We start from the raw sequence: 21,264 nt of genomic DNA, 5'->3' as shown, positions 1-21,264 counted from the left end.
AAGTCAGAGCTTCCTAAACAGTTGCGGTTTGACATCGTGACACTCCTACTTACAGAACAGCACTACGCAGATCCAACAGGAGTTAGCAGTAGCTCAGGTACTGTGGGTTTAGCATACACTGTACCTCTATGTGTTCCAAAGCTTTCTGCCACACTGACTGCTTTTCTTCAGCACTGTAGCCAGGCATGGACAGGATGTTGTGAATATAGTTGAAAACTTCTTCCTGTAAGGCACAAAACCATAAATGGTATAGTATGTTCTGCAGCACTGCTAACAACATTACATTTTGGTAAGGGAGAGCATTTCAGTCTTAGGATGACCTCAGGGCTAGTCCTCTCTTAGCAAGCCAGGGTAAGTTATCTGCAGGCGAGATTATATGTCCCTAAATAGTTCCTTACAAACTGCCAGGAAAAAAAAAAAAAAAATAATCAAGAGGAATAGGAGTGATGCTAAACGTGTTAAGCACTGAGCTCAAAAAGAATTGTTCTTCCACTATTAGAAATGTCCCCCTGTTGCTCACAGAGAAAAAGGACATTGTTCTTTAGCTAGGAGCACAAGTAAAGAAAAGAGCGTTCTACCAGAGGGTAGGTCAGTTTTCCCAGCATATTCCTGAATTCCTCTTCGACATCAGCCTCTCCCCCAGGTTCTCCTGCACTGTCCTCAGCTCAGATGCTCTCCCGTACCATATTTTTTGACCTTCTCACTATCATAACCTATCTCTTCTGACTCCTTCACCCACTCAACTTTCAGCACAGTGGTTTCATAAAGAGCTCATGAGATCACATTTGCCAGACTCTCCTCCCAACTTCTGTTGGTGGTAGAGAAGAGAATACCTCAAAAACTGTGGCAGATATGCAACTTACAGACATGCAGAAGGTAACTGCAAAGAGATAGTAAGGGCAGAGAGACTCTGTCTGGGGGGAGAAAAGAGGGGACTGATAGCAGAAACAAAGTATTGCAGCAATATTTGCAATAAATGCCTCCTTGCACTCAGGTTTCATGTATTTGCACTGTTTAAATTTAAAAAGAAACCAAAAAAACCCTGAAGCTTTAAAAAAAAAAATAATCAACTCCTCTCCAACACACACACAAACACAAAAAGCCTTGACTATAACAAAGAAAACTCAGCTGTGAAGGGGGACACTATTTAAGATAGAGAAGCATGAGAGAAGAGCAGGGTTGTGCCCATTCTCACTCTGGCCAGCAGGACAGGCTGCGCTGCTACGAAGAAGAAAGGCCAGAAGCACCAGATTGACTCACCTTTCTCACTGGATCACGCAGGTAACAGCCAATTATTTTGTCATAGCGAAGCTCTCGTTCATACATGAACTCGCAAATCTGATAGCTAAAATGAAAAATACTTTCCACGTTAGGAAAACCACACTCGCTCAGCTGAGTCAGCAGAATAGAAGTAGGTAGCTCAGATCCAGCACAGTTTGGCAGCACTCAAAATACAGCATGTTTTACAAAAAGCATTTGGAAGTATCTTACATGAAGGTTTTCAGCACACAGTTTAGGTGGCTCCAGTTTACATATGCCATTTAGTATCAGCCACAGGCCAATTAGCCTATCAATCACCCTCTTTTTGGGAAGTTATCATACAGAACAGAGAAAACCAGAGTTACTAAGGTGAGAGGCAAGGGACAGGGGACAAAAATCCTGCAAAAATCAGGTTTCACAGGTTCTGCTGTTCATAGATCATCTTCCTTATTTCTGTAACACACACAGCTCTAAGCTAGGCCAATCCACAATACTAATTTGAAGAAATACGCTGAACATGACTCAATAACGTGTTATGACACAGCTTCCTACCTTCAGATTTTAATAAACATTAGATAAAAACAAATGTAACTGAGGCAAAACAAATGAAAAGTCTGGTAAACAACATTACACTATAGGGCTTTTAGCTCTGATGGAAGTGGCTGAGCTGGCAGTTCTGGCTGTCCAACTCTGAAGCAAGGAGAAAAAAAAATGCATTTCTTGAGTCTGAAAAATTTGCTTGAGTAACTCCTCCTAAGACACGCAGGAAAACAGGCATGGCATACCCCACCACTGCACTTCTATCCCTCTGGTCCTTTGTAGTAGGGTGGGTTAATTCACATAACATCCAGATTCCAGACGTGGATGAATGTGACCCTCCCCTGGCTGACCGCTCAGGCATGACAGACTCCTTCTGGAAGTGTAAAGCAACTAAAGGAGATGGTGGAAATTTTCAGTCTTTCCAGACACTGTGGTTGTCTCCTACTCAATTCTAAAATGAGTACCATGGGGGTGGCTTCAGACCCCTTCGTGCTTTTAAATCCACCTGTGGGTCTCACCCCAACGAGTCATCTCCATCTGTCAGCAGTAGAGCATTCAAATATACAACTATACCTTTGAACAAAGCCTGGGCCCTAGGATGGGAAGTGCCAAAACTCGTCAAGGCCCACAGGGTTTCACGCTGAAGGGTTTCCACAGCTCTACCCCCCTCATCTTAACAATGCTTTTTGTAAGAACACTCTGTAAAGATAGAAAGACTGGGACTAAATATGAACATATTAAATGAAGCATATGTGAATACATAGGAAAAATAATCCCAAACACAGATGCAAAGTAGGAACAAGAAATGTGGAGGAAAAAAGCTTTGGAGGACATTCAAAGGCAGTATTTATATATTGTACGCGACAACTTACAATTCTGCTTTTTCTGCCATTTGGATAAGACGGGTCTCTTCAAACTGTACAATCCCTCCTGCCTGGAGCAACTCTAAAAGGACCTGCAGATATTGAAGACCAGTTATTTATATCACAGTAGTAGCTGGACAGCCAGCACTATTCAAAAGTACACTCTTCCTGCTCCATTAAACTGCCTTAACGCAGAGCTTATTTTACAGATTTTTTTTTTTTTTAATTGATTGTCCATTAACTATGAAGGTCATGCACTTATCCAGGACTTTTCCTGCTTCTGTTTTTACTGCTGTCAAACCTCTCCTGCGGGCAATGGTGGGGTAGGATCCTCCTTCACTCCTGCTGTGTACAGCACTGCCCGATTCTTCCATGTTGGCCACCATTCCTATGCTAGGTGACTGCTTTAGCACGTGACCTTTGGCCAGCATAACTTCCCAATGAGGCTGAACTTTGCTCCACACTCTGGTCGTACCTGGCGCTTAAAGAAATGTTCCCTTGAAGGCCGTTACCTGTTGCCTCTCCGAATGGCGGGAGTCATCATCCGGACTGCACAGAAATTCAAGGACCTGTGCAAGGACGTAGAGGGAAGCGTTAGCATAAACCTAACAAGCAGGTTGTGAGCACCAATAACGGCAACAGCAAATCAGAACACAACTGTACAATTTGAATGTACTGTTCATCTGTGAGTTACTGTCTACTTCATCCTATAACTAAGGACACTTAAGAATACTGGAGTAACCAACAACTGCTAAAAGACTCCAGGGAGGGAACCCCGTGACTCCACACCAGGATCTAGAACCAAACTCTGGGAAACTGAGGGAATATAGAACTCGGGGGACCCGCTGACCCTGCCTTAAACCACCCACCAAACAGCTGGAACCCTGACGCTGACCCCTTCGACTTCTCTCCTGAACTGACTGTGCCATCTCTCCCAGAAAGACAGGAAATCATGTAATTCATAAAATTCAATACATGTGTAATTAAATCCAAATCCATTTAGCCTCCACAGACTTCTTCAGTCTTAATTTATGACAAAGGACATATAGTTTCTAACCCGTTTTTTATTAGTGTTCGTATACCCATACTATCATCGAAGTGCAACTGCCGCAGCCATTGAAGCCGCCTCCTCAGTCCCAGGAATTTCTGGGACTTAAATGGGGATATAAACTTAACCCATGCAAGCTTTAAGGCATGCATCGGTGCTTATCAGCCTATTTCAAGCTGCAGAGAAGGATGGCGGCCATGCAAACTAGAAATTACCAGCTGTATATACAAGCTCTGTAAGCTCGCTAGCATCATTTTAGTTGGCAACCTGTATCTCCCTGTCTTGGTATCTTCACATACAAGTGACAACAGAGCCACCAAAATTCTCGCTGGGGCCTAAATATAAACAGCTTGGTTCTGGTCCTTATGGGCCTTTGCTTTCCCTCTCCTAACACACCAGTGACCACAGGAATCTGCCATTCCACAGAGAGGAGCAGAGGCTGCTGCATCTCCTGGGACCTGACCCTATTTCTCACACAATTCCAGCAGACAAGCTGAAATATGGAGATTACTGTGCTTCTGTGGTTTCTCCTACTCTGTTTCTTCGAAACCACAACAAAGCCCCAGCAAGATGCTACCTGTTTCATAATGCACCAGTCCTTCCAGAATCGCTTCAGTCCACAGCACTAGCCACACTTTCTGCAGTGCTGCGCCCTGTTTGGGACTTTTTCCACTCCACACAAAGGAATGCTTGCCTGGTCAAAAAGTGTCCTGTTCACAAACAATGTGTTGTTGGGCTTGGCAAGCTGACGGGCAAGGAAGGTAAAGAGACAGCCAACCTGCGATGGGGTGAAGTCCGAATTCTCTACCATGACCTGAGAAGCATTAGAGAGAAAAGGGAAAAATAAGAACACAAGCGATTAATTCTGCAGCTGCCTTTGGCAAAGCAACCAGGACAGTGCAACAAGAAACCCCTGTACAGCCATCAAGTCTCCTCCTACCCCAAATATCCCCACAATCCCCTGGTGCTAGTCCATCCTGAAGGTCAAAAGATAAGCCACCTTCCGTGACATTTAACTGTGTCACCTGAAGACACAGACAGGTAGTGTGTCTTCGCTAAATCACATCTGTCCTAAAGCTGAAGAGGCTCGACCTCTCTGCCCTATACTCAAGGGAAGTGTTCTTGCACGTCCCTGATTTTTGGGTGTGAGGGGGCTCCAAACCCACATTTATCTCCATCTCTGTAGTCTGTGCTGATCATTGGACATGTAACAGAGCTTCTGGCCAGAGAAATGTAGTCACATGAGGAAAAAAATATGAAATTAATAATTACAGGAGAAAAAAAATATATTTGACTTTAAGCCCCAGGCACTCACCATTTCAGTCGTGGCATGCAGAACCAATCAAATGACTGAGAAACAACTGTAGGTTTGGGGAAGTTTCTTTTCTCACATTAAATTAGCCGTTAGTCTACGAATATTTTGAGAAACTTGTGGCTGTGCTGACTTGACTTGAAATTACAGAAAAACAGAATATCTAAGAGTCACTGCAAAAGGGATTTGAAACCTGAGAAGCGCTTGTCGCCTGTCTGGCATACAAAAAATGAGCATAATGTGTCCTGACTTGGTATCTCATGCTTCTAAAAAAATCCTAAATGCTAAAGGAAAGTTAAATGCCCCTATTTGAAGAGTCCCCCTCTAAGAGCAGTGGGTTTAGTTGGGAGGAAATCCATTACCTGAACAACTCTCTCAGCTAACATCTAAGAATTGCTCTAGCAAAGCCCAGACATGAAGCATCTCACAGTTTATAACCTCATTCAGTCTAAGCTTGGGAGATAAAATTGATTTCTTAAAGTGACCTGGAGTTCCAGATCCCCATGAGATGCTAATCTCGCACAAGTGGAGTCAGACAGGTAAGACAGAGTTCTGCTTCAAACATCAGCTAATGCTATCATACTTTTTAAATTTTCATTTTCCATGTAAAAAGACTATTTTATACAGGAGCCTAGTCAGAATGGTGTTAGCTAACAGCATTAAAAAGTATGTCTCACTAAAACAACAGGGGTGTTTCTTTCATTTTGGCTTTGTTTTTCACAAACTGGGTCCTCGTCAGTCCATGTGAAGGTGGCCATACTGTACCTCCGAAACAGAGCAACCTTACAGAGGTTGCAGGCCAACCATGTGGACTTTCTAAAAGACAATATGTTTGGCACAGATTAAATCAGCATTAACAGAATGTCTACGTTCAAACTATTTTAAAAGTGCAGCTATTTCCTAAGTGAATTTTTTTGCCAATGATAAATTCAAATAAAGTTCTAAGATTTTTTTTTTTCATTTTTATCCAAAAGAAGAGCAGATTCCAGACCAAGGGACTGACAGTTCTCATAACACCAAATCGTTTCTGCAGTTCTCACAACTGCCCTACTTTTCCCCCTTGAAGGGCAGGGTTGAATTCTGTTGTGGTGGACATTTGCTACGTGGCCAGCAGCACTGAGCAGGGCTGTACACAGCTCGATCCAGCGTATGCTGTGCCACAGGAACACATCCCACAGTAGCTGCAGAACACAGTTGCAGTGTGCCACCTCCTGCTGACAGCAGCTAAAGACACAAAAAAGCATGGCCTAACCCAGCACAGGGCAAACTAACATCCTTACAGCAACGTCCTATTCGGGCAGGCTCACAAAAGTGTCCCCACAGTGGCATTATCTCAGTCACTCCACCACAGCCTACTGCAGCAGCACTGTCACTGAATTCACTCACTGGTGCCCTTGCTCTCATCTATCAATGATGACAGTGACAGGGAAACGCTACTTATGATATGTTTATACATAAACAGCTTCCAAGTGGAGTTACTCATTATTAATGCTGACAGCTTTGAAGGGGAAAGCAAACGGCATTTGGCAGCGATAGCTTTTAATGAGAACATTCATTGTTAGGGAACACAGTCTGCAGATGACAAGTGATTTCTAGAGCACCAGGCTGATAACTCTGACATTCCTCTTCTCTCCCATTTACTAAAGATAGGCCTGTCATTCTGGGTATGTTACATCCCAAACACAGCATTTACAGACACAGGGAGCAGGGTTTTATCAGAAGAGCGCTGGCACCCTGCCAAGCACAGGATTCTTGGGACCGACCTCCCCCCCCCCCCCCCCCCAGAAGGAATCAGAGAGTGGAATCAATGAGAAGCAGATAAAAATAAACTCAACAGTGCAGAGAGGAGAAATCTGACAACAAAGTACCACCCAGGTGTAATCACAGACAGGAAAGGAGACCTCTCTGTCACCATATTTAATGTGCATGAAGCATCACTTCCGAATATCCAACCGACAGCCTTGGCTGAGGTGAATCCATGCCCCAACCCACCACCTTCTCAGAGGTGTCATCCAGGGCAGGACTGGAAACACCTCATCCAAATTACAGGTTTTACTGCACAGTGGTGTATATCATCAGACAGAGGTAAACACAGAGGTTAATTTTCAGGTGCACTCACTTTCAGAAGTATGTCCACAATTCTCTGTTGATATTCCACCGCTTGCTTGTCATTCTTAAAGTCTTCAAAAGTCTGCATGAGGCAAAACACTGACACCTTGAAAAGAATGCTCTCCACTGCCAACGCCAGAAATACAAGCAAACACAAAGAAGCAGCCATATCACAAAGGTAACAATGCTTTTAAGTCCTTTCTGCGTACATCACCTAAACAGCAGTTTCCAAGATACAATTTGGTCTTTTGTAACTATCAAAATGGTTCTTACGTATTCAGATAAAGGTAGCAGGTCCAAACAGAGAAAATTCAGGAATATTGGAAAGGAAGAAAAATTAATCTTTTTGCAGGAGAAAGATGTAGGTACTAAAACACTCATTACAAATACAGTATTCTTCTTTTACCTGTGCTTTAAAGATGGCCTCTGTTACCAGAGTCTTCACTGTATAATGTCACTTTCATGAATTATATTTAGGGACATAAAGGACTATTACGATCTCTTCTGACATCTTATAAAAACACACATCAAAACTGTTCCTGCATCAAAGCCAGTAACTACCAGTTTAGCTAAAGCATGAACTATTTAATAGGAATCTTACAGATCATGCAGCTGTGACATAGATGACAGAAGAACTGGCATTGCATTTTTTTCTGTGAGGAGAGCAGCAACCTCTTACCAGAGCAAGAACATTAAGGAATTCCCGAGTGTCAAAGTGCAGCAAGGTACGAACATAAGGGTAAACCTCTTCATCCACAGATCCCTCAGTTGAATGCAGCCGGATGAGAAATTCAAAGACCTGCAATGAAAATTCAAACAAACATAGCAGATTTCCTATGGATTTCAGATAACGGATAGCACAAGCAGATGGGAAAGCAGCATTGCTACCTGCTTTGCGCTAAGCTTTAAAGCTCCTTAGGAGTCCATCAGTGTTCTTACTTGAATGATATTTTCTACTGCTTGTTAGTAGGAAAAAAATTCCCCCTCCTTAGACTTGCCAACCAACTTAAGATCCAGCAAAATTTAAGATCAAGCAAAAACTAAGGCTTATACTTGCAGACCAAAGCTCGTAGATAACTCCCTCCCCTTCCTGGCAGCTCTCCTGAGAAGCTGCGCAACTCCTCCTTATCCAGGGCACAGCTCCTCTCCTTGTCAGCAGTTCCCTTGGGAAGAGCCAGTCAATCTGCCCCTCACTTTGAGGCACAAAGCTTCTGGCACTGCAAAGACTGACTTAGGTGCTATTCCACTGTCTAGTTCCTGAAATCTGAGCATGTCTTTCAAAATGAAGGCAACTCCCTTTATTGAACCACTGACAGAGGTGTCCAGACCCTCCCAAGGAACGAACAGGGCAGCGATAGCTCCAGTTGTCTCAAACACACTCACAGCAGATGTGGCTACCAGCAGAAAGAGAGCAGACTGCCGCAGACTGGCCAGCGCTCTGAAGCACGTGTTAAGATACACACTGGGATCCCACGGAGAATTGACAGGCAATGCACTCTCAGAATCATCCTCAGGAAATGCCACGTTCTCTCATTTACTCCCGTTCTGAGTTAATTTTCCTGTCACCACAGTGGCAGTGAAGCCAGGAGGAGTTAGCAGCTTCACTTGCAGACCCACAACCTTCCCTGTTGCCCTCCTTGAACCTGATACCCACCTGCCAGCTAGGAACTCGTAACAAAACGAAAAAACCCAGACCGTAGCTAGACTGGATTCAAGCATCCAGACAGAAAGGTGTTACTTAAGTCAAGCTCTCAGGAACCCAATCAGAGGTCATAAAAAGGAGTCCTCCCCAGAGCTACTGCTGTTGGTTGGGCTATCAACTTCCCCTCAGACCTTGAGCCACAGTCTGTTGCTGTGCCACCTCTAGTGTGTGCAGGGGACAACTTGATACGAACCAAGGGACAGGGCAACAGCCTAGTGCTTGATCCAGCAAAGGGGAGCACACGGTTTGCACAACCTGTGAGGAAAGGGTTTGCAGTAAACCCAGAGCTACCATGTACATATAGCTACAGGCTCTGCATTAGCAAAAACAAAACCGAAACCACCAAAAAACCCCACCTCACCATCAAAAAAATAACTGTTTCATTCTACTGCAAAGGGAAAGTGCAAAACAGAAAGCACCTCCCCTTACTGAAACCCTGAAACTAAAGCAAAACACTAGAGACTCCAAAAATGTTTGCGGTAAAACTGGACAGAGATTCAGGAATGAGTTTTATGAGCACAAAATGATGATCAGGAACATGTTCTCTTTTAAGAAATTGTTAGAGATGACTTGTAAGGAGTTAAGCTTTGCCTAGGCCAAGCTTCAGTCACAGCTTAAAGAAAAAGAAATAGTCAGCTTGAGGACTCTGATGGAAATAATGAATAAGGAAAGGAGATTGACTTGGCAGTGACCAAGCCAACATTCATTACGTGTAACCTGCATGTCTAGTCATACTTTTGGCATAAGTTCACTGTGATTTGAGCTAGGTACTCGCTCCCTACAATGAAACCATTAAGAAAATGCTCACACCTGTCCTGAACAAATGTATAAGGTACATGCAATAGTGCTAGTTGCTTTGAAACAACCTGCCAATCTCTTGGGCATTCCAGATGGGAAAGGCTGTTTCTCCTGATATGAAAGCTACCGTTGCAGACTCAGAATACCGTGATGAATCTGGTCAGCCACAGATGGTCCACTGAACAGGGCAGCAAAGAACAACAGGAAGAGATGCAGCTCAAGAATCAAACCTTGTCCCAAAGGAGGACAGTAGGATAAGCCTGCACTGTCACAGGGCAACAGCAGCACACAAAAACCTTAAGGCATCTGCTGCTGCTCCTGAAGTGCCCTGGGAAGATGATTTGGATGTTAGGTCACAGTTCTTGCTACACGGACTAGGCAGAAGAACAAAAGAATGAGAGATGGGTAGTCAACACGTGCTCATAGCCTACAGGGTGTAAAACAAGCAGCTTCAGAGCCCATAAAAATAGGTATAGACTTTTCTGAAGCAGCTAAGATCCTGCCTTACAAGCAGAATGGGTGGACAAGCTCTACAAAACTAAGGATGACAGAGATGGGTAGATGAAGAGGAATGTAGTACCACTGTAGAGCTGGTACAACCCAAAGATTCCCCTGCAGAGATCTGGAATAGCATCAACTGGAATCAAATGCTAGGATACAGGAGTTTAAGTTCAGAACTGACAGCATGCTCCTTTCTCTCCAAGTACCAAAAGACATCTACTGTTAAACCCCTTCCCTGCTCTGAGACCCCCAGAACCTCCTTCCTGCCAAAGGAGGCTCTCAAGAGGGGTTCCTGAGATAAGCCAAAGGAGAGATGCGTTGCAGCACTCTGAACCTATTAAGCAGCTCTGGCAAGCAATTGCCCACATATGACTACATGAAGTGGCAGAGGCGCAGCCACCACTGAAACAGGTAGCTGGCTGACCCCGCAAGCCAGGGGTACAAGGATGCAGTTTGGAGCTCTTGGTTCCAATGCGCTCTTGACCTCAGCTGAATACCTGCAGTTATCACAAAGCCGGAAATTTATCTTCAGCAAATACGACATCTTGATGAGCAGAGACGAGCATGAACACGCACTAATATAATCAAGACCATAAAATCAAAAGCCTCAGAGAAACCTGCCACCAAGAGCTACTCAGTAGAGACACTTCTACCTACTGAACACTACCTAGTAGCACCCAACTCAGCAGTCATGGCTCACTCCACCTCATCCACCCATTTACTATGTATCTGTGGATATGGCAGGAGGAGTGATCCAGATTTAAGTGGCAGGGCATATATGTTCACCCTGTGCATGGGAATTACACCTAGAGGACCGATGTCCTGTATACCTGAGACAGGATAAGGCTCAGAGGTGAAGATATGGTGACAGGACATGAGGGCAAAGACTGACAGAAATGCATCTAATGGGACCTTCATCATGGAAAACAACTGTACTGAACTTAACACTTTGCTGTGCAAAGAGGCCAGAGGCGTGATATCTGAGGCAGGAAAACTCCAACACAAACTAAAGTTTTAGCAACAGCCAAACAGAGGAAGGAATATTTAGTTAATATTCTTTGATGTCATGTCACTTTCTTCTCCTTTCAATCCTGTGTTACATGCATTTGTAGCTCTGAGGAGAAGGATCTGGGGGTTGTGGTAGACAGTAAATTATCCATGGCCCAGCAATGTGCCCTTGTTGCCAAAAAGGCCAATGGAATCCTGGGCTGCATAGGGAAGAGTGTGGCTAGTAGGTCGAAGGAGGTCATTCTCCCCCCTCTACTCTGCACTGGTGAGGCCACAACTGGAATACTGTGTCCAGTTTTGGGCTCCCCAGTTCAAGAGGGACAGGGAACTGCTGGAGCGAGTCCAGCGAAGGGCAACTAAGATGATTAAGGGATTGGAGCATCCCCCTTATGAGGAAAGGCTGAGACAGCTGGGAGAAGAGAGAGCTGAGAGAGCCTGGAGAAGAGAAGGCTGAGGGGAGACCTTATCATGGCGTACAAGTATCTAAAGGGTGGGTTGAAGGAGGATGGAGCCAGGCTCTTTTCATTGGTTCCAAGTGACAGGACGAGGGGCAATGGGCACAAGTTAGAACACAGAAAGTTCCGTTCAAATACACGGAAACACTTCTTTACGGTGAGGGTGACAGAGCACTGGCACAGGCTGCCCAGGGAGGTTGTGGAGTCCCCTTCTCTGGAGATTTTCAAGACCCGCCTGGATGCAGTCCTGAGTAGTGTGCTCTGGGCAATCCTGCTTTAGCAGGGGAGTTGGACTAGATGATCTCTAGAGGTCCCTTCCAACTCTGAAAATTCCGTGAAAACAGGGAAGATCCTCCCATATTTGACAAGTCATAGTAAAGTTTAGAAAGAAGAGACAGCTACAAATTTCTGGTAACTTTGTAGTACAGAATAAGAAAAAAAAACTAATCAAAATTAGTGCCACTAAGAACTCTATGTTCCCACACCCCAATTTACAGTTGAAAAAAAAAATATTAAGTTTAAATGTTCAGATTGCAACAGCTGTGCAATTTCATTCTTTAAAAAATTTATTTGGTATTTACAGTGGTATATACTCATATCACAAGGATACAGCTATCAGATTGATAATAGTTTTCTGTCAGAAACCCATGAAATAAGTCATACGCAGCTTCTTCTAAAAACTTCATATGGGAAAGTTTCCTTTCGAAAGGTTGCTCACCTGATTTTTAACCAGAGGTACCAGATCTTCAGGAATATCACCCAGTGGATATGCACGGCCTGCCAAACAGCAGCTATAGAAAAGGAGAGGAAAGGCATCTTTAATACGTCCTGACATTAAACAGATTAACTCAAAAAGTAAACTGTTCTCACTCTTCAGGACACTCTTAAAACAAGCCAAACAAATTTATTTTGTAAATCATGAGAGCAAGCATTGCAGAGAGCACTGCTGTTAATACACAATAAGCCAATGCACTGCATGAATTTGGATCTGAGGTATGCCATTCCGCAGGAGAAAAGTAGTGAGGAAACTCAGTATTGCTCACAAAAATCTTTACTCTTGCATTTTAGGAAGCAGGAGTAATGCAGAATCTAGTGTTCACGATCTTGAACAGATTCCAGAAATAGGAATTCCCTAATTAATTGCTACTATGCAATCCCAGAATGACCTCCTGCAAATGACAGGCAACTCAGTAAGTAGCAACTGCGCACAGCTGTTGGGGCTACAAGCTCCTTGTTCAAGGAGCACTGTGTCACACACAGGACAAAGAACTCACTCGAACCAAATTCTACAGATAAAGACATGGTCTCGGCATATCAGCAATAACTTGAGCTCTAAGTCTCCAACTTTATCCTACCTATCCACTCACACGACGTGTAACAAGAAGCCACTGGAACTTTAGGTCAGCTGTACAAAGCAGCCATTGCTATTTTACACCACAGCAGACCTTGAAATACACTATAAGATTATGCAACTATAGTGAGTTAGAAATCTGGTGCCATCACTAGGCAACACCTCACACACTTTTGAAAGTACCTTACCTTATATATACAAGCAGCTTGTTGCCCATTACCACTTGCTCATCTACAAAACAAAAATTGTTTGTCACCTTTTCTTCAAAAGACAACGTACAGAGATGCAATTCTTTCTCCCAGCTGTGAGTAAAACATCTCATCTTGCACACAAGCAGAGTTTTACATGCAGTAAGTTGAGCAGCTTTACATATAGTAAATAGTACTAGAATACTTTTCCGTTCTCCAAGACCCTTCTATTGGGTACGTATTTCCTTTTTTGCATCCCTCTGTTGGAAGTGACTAGAGATATTCAAAACATCAAATATCAAAACTAGAAACCTGTAAAGCAAAAGAATTCTGTACCTGTGAGAGACTTCCCAGCATTCAGTGGAGGAGCAATGACTTTGAACAGCTTCTGTAATAAGAAAGCAAGCAGTGCTCAAGCAGCTGGAAAAGCTCAAAGCAAAAAATCTGCATGGTTTTAAAGCAGAGATCAGTGGGGCATCTTGCCCACAAACTCTGCTTTCTCACCATGCCTTACAATTAAAAGGTGCAAAGGATGCTTTACCCAGCTGATGTTATGACATATGAAAAAACAGCCTTGATTCAATCAGATCTAACGCTAAACACAGGCCACGCTAAGAAAAGCATTGTTCAGTATTGTCAGAAGTAACCGTCAGAGCATAACTGAACAGCCCCGCTTCCAGTTCCTGAATTTTCTGCCACCAGAGATTACGCAAACCTCCAGCATACCTAGCAGCAGCAGCAGAGAGCCTTCACTTTGGGTATGTAGAATGGGGACTCATCTAAATACTTAGCTCTAGAAAGCAGAAAAAGATATTTGTACTCATACAGCTAGTGCTAGGTTTCCAGAAGCCCTTTTTAAAATCAGGACCACATAAAGAGTCTCCTTCCTGGTAAAAATCAAATGAGATAACTGCTAAAAATTGGGCAGTTTAAGATTTTCACACTCAAATAGACCCAGATGTCTATTTCAGCACTAGTGAGAAAATACCAGCAGTGCTTCCATAACAAAACATAGAATCATAGAATGGTTTAGGTTGGAAAGGACCTTGAAGATCATCGAGTTCCAACCCCCCTGCTATAGGCATCTTGATGTTACAGCTATAGGCTTCTAGAGCAATTGGTGTATCAGGCACATCTTCAGGAATTACCTGTGGTAGCATCAACAGAGCCTTCAGTTACAGCATTAGACCGAGTCCTGTGCTTACTGCTGACAGGCAATAGATCACATCCAATGTTAAGAACAAAGCCCGCCCCAATACAAGGACTGTTTCTAGATTTTTTTTCTGCATTCCATTCACGCTTTGTTTCCATTACTCTTTAATACACATTAGTATACTATTGTACACATTAGCAGAGAAAGGACAACATGAAGGAAAAAAAGAATGAGGTGTTCATGGAAACTCTCACGCCTACACCCCCATTAATCCCACTGCGCAGAAAGCTGATGCATTCTCAGCACATCAGACCACACAGTCCAGGCTTATCACCAGCGACAAAGCTGTTAGCAGACAGTTTTGCAACGCAGGCTCCTTAAGTCACCATGTTACTCTCTTCTGTTGCTTTTGCTTTTTATTTATTTTATTAACACGGCTATATTTCCTGCTCTTTTCTGAGCATTGCTACCTCAGCAGGGAAATCTTGTGTTCTAAAGCACAGTAATTACAAATTACTTTTCTCCTCTACTGCACCTAGTAAAATAAACTGCATATCTCGTACATGGTTTCTCCTGTGAAGTGAAAAAGAAGAACATGTGCACACTGAATGAGAAGATAATGCATTGGGTTGGAAATGCTGTTTATCAGAAAGACCGTGCACTGAACACACAAATAACAACTGACTACACTGAGCATCTTTCCTACCTCCATGGGACTAATGAAGTCATTCATCCCACTGTTGTAGACATAGATCATGGCATCATAGAGATGGTTTTCCCAGCACAGAAGAACTACCTGCAAGGCAAACAAAGCGCAATGTAGATATACAGCTGCTCCTACCTCACAGTCTTCTTATTCCCCAGTCTCTCAAATACAATCTCTGTCCTTGCATTTGCATCATCCAGCAGTATGACTTAAAGTAGAATGAGAATCTCCACTTGCAGAACTAGTCTCTGCAGACCCCATATCCTCAAAAGGAATATCCACCTTATCGCTCAAGCAACAAACACGGAATCTAACTGTTTAGATTCTAACATTCATAACCTGCATGAGGTTAAGGAATAAAAATACCAGTTCTTCAAAGCCCTTGATTGCACTAGTTTGCCTTTTGGTTGGGTTAGTGAATCATTTTATCTAGTTGCCAAGCAGTTCCCTCCTTGGGATGGAAAGTTATTTTGTGGGAATAAAAACCGGCCAAGGAAAACAGGGCTACCCAGCAGGAACACCTCCTTGCTCCACTAACTTTGTCACACAAGAGCGAGCACCTGAGCAGAGCAGGCTGGCAGGCACCAAACTGACAAATGCAACTTTGGTTTTTAGTGCCTTTCATCTTAGGTGAGGTACTCCAAACAGTAAAGACTGATTGTGAATATCAGACTAATCCTGACAGATTAGTAGTTTCCGACATATTTGGCTCCTGATACATTCACCAATCCCAGGACACAAACTGGGGGAGCCAAATATGTTTATAGGAGCATGCACATTACCAGCCACACTAAATAATTCCCACATTCATTGAATTTGAGCCCAGGGACACAGAGCTAAGTTCTGTTACATATTAGTGACCAAAAGGCATGAATGGTTTGGACTACACAAGTCTTGTCTGTTGAAAGGTGACACCTTGTTTTACACATGCTATGCTGCGCTTAAAAGCACAAGAAGTTCGCATCAGTGACTAGGGCATCCTGTCATTTATTCAGAAGAACTCAAAACAGTATGCAGTACAATAGCTCACCTGCTGTATGTCTAAGCTGGTGATATCCATATGTACAATGCAGGCTTCCATATTTTCCAACCTGTTCTTGTCTTGGAAGTGAAGCAGCAAGTCTTTCATCACTTGAGCTGTGATTCCCATCAGCTTATCGCTCAAGATATATGGCTCTAAGCACTCCAGAAAGATGCCTTTAGCCACAGAATTCTCACTCATCTTATCATATATCTGGTTAAACAAGAGATCCCTAGGAGGAAAGAAATGTTTAGTTATCAGATAATCTTGCTAAAATCCACTGACTTATCTACTTTCTGAGGGCTCCAAATTAAACTCCATTTTCTCTGTTATTTCTCAAACTCAGGAGCTGAATGCCCTGTCCAGCTCCTATACTGATGCAAGTTCCAGGCAGCTACACAGAATAAATCGGCTATGGATGCTGCAGCAAAAAAAAACCCCTGCTGTTAGAGGGGAAATGATGATTACAAGAAAATCTATCAAGGCAGCTTCTTTTCTTAAAGGGATGGTGTGGGGGAAATGGTGTGAAGCAAATATTTCTTCCTCAACAGAACAATGAAAATTTAAGACACTTCTCTTTGAGTACTGAGTAACATGACTTTATATCAGTTTTCAAGCATTCCTTTAAGCTGTGATGCGATATATACGACATGACGATGATATGATACAATTCCTCTAAACCATGTGATATTATAGGACACAGCACTCAGCGCTACATGTGGTGGTGGTGCACCTTGGGAGACAGGCTTGCAAACTGACTTACGTGCGCTGGAGTAAGAGACAGTAATCAACTATGACAGGCACCACGTCCTGTGGAAGAAACATAAAAAAAGCTGTAGAGACCAGCAAAAATCCTGCAGAGCACAAAGTGAAGCCTGGCCAATACAGAGCAGAATCAAACAGTTATCTGAGTCAGCTGGTAGCTGGCACAGTTACAGGTTTTCCCCGTATGCTGTTTCATACAGAGAAAACTCCAGTCACGTTTCTGCAGAGGACAGAGTTACAGTTAGGTGGCAGAGCAGAACCTGTACACCAAGTCCTGATTTCATTAGTGCACACAACAGAGGTGAGAGTTCAGATGAACCACAGCAATATTTTTCAAAAACACAGAGATGTAATTTTTGCAGCAAAGCAAAGTTTGATTAAAAAATTCAAAAGAGATATACCAAAGAGTCCTCTGGAGCACCATACCTGAAAATGTTGCTCCATAACTTGGATTTTTCCTTGCTCAGGACATTTCTTCAAAGTGCGGTCAGCGTAATGGAGAAGGATTTCAACCATCTGAATTACAATAAACAAGAAAATTCACTCACATCCTACACTAGAGGCCCTACTTGGCAGTACATTTAATAGACTGGCTTGGGGTTCGGCAGCACTGTAAACTCTGTTGCCCCATTTTGGGTACGAAATACTGTGGGCAGGAAAGAGAAGAGGGAAGTGGCTGCCAAGAGGCAATGGCATGACATGGCATAGAAGTGGCCCAGTTGGATACCAAAGGCCTACACTAACTTTAACTGACAGAGAAGCTGGGCAGCCAGTCTGCCAGCAAACCTTCAGGCCAATGAACATGTCCTGAAGCACAAGGCTCACCTGGGCCATGGTTTTTACCCAAAGCTTAAGTTATAGTATCTTAAACAGCAATACTTGTTTACCTGCAAATAAAATACGCATGAAGAACAAAGTACAGGTGAATAATTATTGCAATAATTATGTATTTTAAATACACCCTTCCCAGAAACAGGTTCCTGTAACAACTGAATAGGATCAGTCAAAGTTTATTCCATGTCCACGTATACGTGGACCAAAGTTTTCACCCTGAGAGTCAGCAAGTTACATACTAATGGATACTTGCCAACCAGAGGTCAGGAAAGTCTGGAGTTACCTACAAAAAAGACTTCTCTCCACTGTGAGGGAACCGGAGATCTCAAGGCCCGGATGATAATGTCACACTTTGCATTACTAATGCTGCAGATTTTATCACCACCTTTACCCAAAAGGTATTTCTAAGTCTAAAGGCTAAGTCTAAGTCTAAATTCTGCTCACAATCTTAGCAAGAGGCACGTGTACAGTTTCTAGAGTTAGTAGGACTAACTTCTGGAGGACAGAAGCCACTCCTTGCAGGAATACAGTTAGTATCGCATCAGCATACATGGAACTCCACTTAGGAAGAGATCAATGACTCACTCGGTCTGCAATGACTGCTTTCCGCTTGCTCGTGTCCCCAGACAAGCCTAGAAAGAACGAGGGGGGCGGGGGAAAGGGAAAGAAGGTTTTCTCATCTCAGCTACAAGCGGACATAAAAATCCCACAGTTCAAATGTTAACACCGCTACCCCCGAGACACAGAGGTCAAGATATCTAAATACACAATTTTGTGATCTACTTTTAGCCCACTCTTCTTTTGAAGAGCTTATTCTCCAACGTAGAGACTGTTCCAGCACAGGAAAGGCAAGAACAGATCTGAGTGCTGTTTAACATTGAGAGAACAAATAATAGAGGGCTGTCAAAGACTGTGTACGTGAGGCTAATTGCTGGAGGATGCCCTGACGCAAAGCAGCTGAATTAAATGCACTATAAAAGCAAACAATTCTTAAATGCCAACTCAAAAAGAGTAATTCTTTTGAATACTGAAAAACAAGCTGCTTAATTGCTTTATATTTGGGCATTAAAACAAGACATGTCTGGCAAATTCACAGTAGGAGGATCTTATCCTGAGAACTTGAGCCTCATCTGTCAAAACCATCAAAAGTTACTTACGGAAAATGCAGTGTGTCCAGTCCAAATCAGACTGTTCAAGTAGCAGTTTCTGGCTTAATTAATGTGTTTATCAGAACAAGCTAAGTGCACACAAAGCACCCTCCTTTACAGGTGCCAAAACCCAGCAGTGCTTTCAGTCAGCTGTATAGTCAGAGGAGACCTGAATGAAAGTACCTCCTTGGCAGAGCAGACAGAACATCACCCTGAAGATTACCTACAGCTCAAGCATGACCTTCAGGAATATTCTAGCACCTGGATCCACCTCCCTCATGGCAAAGTGCCAACAGATAGGAGTCAGAACACAGACCAAGTCTGATTCTCATTTGAAAAGAGCAGGCTGCTAAAGGGACTATGACGCAAAAAAAGCCAAATCAGCCCATATCAAAGGTGTTGTTTCTGCTAAACCCAACCCTACTTTCTCTTCTTCAATTTAATTCTCTTCCTTTTTGTTTTTTCCCCTGAAACAGTGATTTTAGTACAGGCATAGGTTTGAAACCTTCCCTAGTGGTTTCAATTAAAAACAGAACAAAACAAACCAGCAAAACTTACCTACTACAGCCTTTGCTTTACCTTCATAGAAAGACCAAGCTAGAGCCAGGGCATCAGTGAGGCGCTCTTGTTTCAAAAGGTGATCCACTCTCTAAAATAACAAGTCATATTGGACCTTAGTATTACAGAAAAGATGATCCCCTTACATTTAAGATCAGCATTTCCCAGTAGTAGGTCGTGATCCCTGACAGCAAGGGGACAGGAAACCTCAGAAGATCCCAACACATTGCAGTAAATGCCAGTATCTCAAAAAGATTCTCTCATGCGTACATTTTCTGCTGGACAGTTAAAAAATACTAAGAAATGTCCAGCTCCAGTACATTAAGTCCCTCTGGGCTACGTTTTAGGCCAGATGCTTGATGGATGGAGACCCACAGCATCAGCGAGTGTCTGCAATAGCTATCAAAATTTTCCATTCCCTATCCTTGCCTCATCATTTAGAGCACAACAAACACTGCCATGTTTTCAGCATACTCATCCTACCTTTTATTTTCTTCTGAGCTCACAGTCAACAAGGACTGAATTAGGTCACGAGTACTTTCCACTTTAAGGAATCATTAGCACACAAGGTCAAGCGCCACCAGTCTTGGTATGCTAGGTCAAAATGTTAAAGTATTGTTTGAGAGAAGAGAGATTCTGAGTCTCAAACCAGCATTGTGTACTGCAGCAAGAACTAACTCTCAGCCTCACACCCTAGCACCTCACATACTCGATTATAGCTCTTGAGTAAATCCCCTACAATAATGAGGCCTCCAGCACAACAGAAACCATATACTATTAGAAGGAGGTTGGCTCAGAGCATGGAAGTTGTGACTGAATTCTAGGAAAACCACTACATTAAATCATGGGTCAAAGCAAGACTTCTCATTAACAGTTTACTGAGCCAAAGTCAGTAGTGAATGGCTGGAGGAAAAACGAGCAGAGGAAAGTGATCTTGGTAACCAAAAGCAGCAACTGTATCAAAGTTCAATATGGCTGAACTGTTCATATTCATGTGATACAGTGTCACATGGAGGAGTTTATAATCCTGGATGAGTACAAGAGCCATAAAGCAGGTAAGAGGGAAAAATGGTGAAGGCCACTGCTTCAAGGAGAAATATGAGACTGGAAAGAAATTACTATTGGGGAGTTCCTTGAGAATCAGCCTTGAAGCCCCCTTCTACATAATGATTTGGTCAAATAACTTGGCATACGGTGAATTTACTAATGAAGTTTGCTGATTACCAACTCTCAACATGTAATGTGAGACAGCAGACCAGAAAGACAGAAACAACAGGATGACCCCTAAAGCTGGGTAATAGAAGTAGGATGCAATCCAATGGTAGAAGCAACTTACAGCAGAAATCAGAGTTTGGCTATGGGGTACTGGTCAATTTCCAGAGTGCCAGAAGCCACAGACATAATGTATCCAAAGAAACAGCAAAATGAGACCCAGGGATGTATGAGGAATGACATATCTAGTAGAGACAGTGAAGAACAGGTGACATTGTGCATGGCACTTGGAAGACCCTACCCAGAGTAACATGTGCCAAAGCATTCACCTAAATTCAAGAAACCAAGCACAAAGGAGGTGCAGAGAACAGTGACTATGAAAAAAGAAAGGAATGGGAAGGTAATCTTAGAAGAGGATGATGAAAGCTTCGCTTAGCCTTGCAAAACAAAGTCAGAGAGAACATGCAATACATTGAATAAACAGACTGCAAAGTGATGATCCAGAAAGGAAAAACTGCTGTTTAACTCAAGTGAAAAGAACAACACAGGAACAAATAGACAAAAATAGATCACCAAGAACTTTAGTGTGGAACTTGATAGGGTTTCAGCTGTCAGAATAAAAATGTTAAAAAAAAATAAATCTTCTACCAACAGAAACAAGGATCTAAAATCCAACTGTCTAGGTAGTCTTTGATGGATTTTATAATGTGCTCCTGCAGTAGCTGGAGACAA

General features: G+C 43.0%; 1 protein-coding gene across 1 annotated transcript in view; it reads right to left on the bottom strand.

Moving 5' to 3' along the window:
- VPS8 (VPS8 subunit of CORVET complex) overlaps positions 1 to 21,264 on the bottom strand; it is an 85,632-nt gene that overhangs the window by 37,744 nt on the left and 26,624 nt on the right. The window contains exons 17-32 of the mRNA XM_082487413.1: positions 19,321 to 19,411; positions 18,200 to 18,246; positions 17,207 to 17,296; positions 16,779 to 16,825; positions 16,025 to 16,247; positions 14,995 to 15,084; positions 13,472 to 13,523; positions 13,136 to 13,178; positions 12,315 to 12,387; positions 7,812 to 7,931; positions 7,143 to 7,214; positions 4,406 to 4,525; positions 3,176 to 3,232; positions 2,673 to 2,755; positions 1,261 to 1,345; positions 125 to 223 (exon numbers count right to left, since the gene is read on the bottom strand). Of these exons, the coding sequence (XP_082343539.1) occupies positions 125 to 223; positions 1,261 to 1,345; positions 2,673 to 2,755; positions 3,176 to 3,232; positions 4,406 to 4,525; positions 7,143 to 7,214; positions 7,812 to 7,931; positions 12,315 to 12,387; positions 13,136 to 13,178; positions 13,472 to 13,523; positions 14,995 to 15,084; positions 16,025 to 16,247; positions 16,779 to 16,825; positions 17,207 to 17,296; positions 18,200 to 18,246; positions 19,321 to 19,411 (1,392 nt within the window). The remainder of the gene's footprint in view (positions 1 to 124; positions 224 to 1,260; positions 1,346 to 2,672; positions 2,756 to 3,175; positions 3,233 to 4,405; positions 4,526 to 7,142; positions 7,215 to 7,811; positions 7,932 to 12,314; positions 12,388 to 13,135; positions 13,179 to 13,471; positions 13,524 to 14,994; positions 15,085 to 16,024; positions 16,248 to 16,778; positions 16,826 to 17,206; positions 17,297 to 18,199; positions 18,247 to 19,320; positions 19,412 to 21,264) is intronic.

The sequence above is a fragment of the Vanellus vanellus genome, assembly GCF_965231255.1.
Source record: "Vanellus vanellus genome assembly, chromosome: 8".
NCBI lineage: Eukaryota > Metazoa > Chordata > Aves > Charadriiformes > Charadriidae > Vanellus > Vanellus vanellus.
Note: the sequence above shows the minus strand (reverse complement) of the source record. Positions and strands in the feature narration are given on the sequence as shown.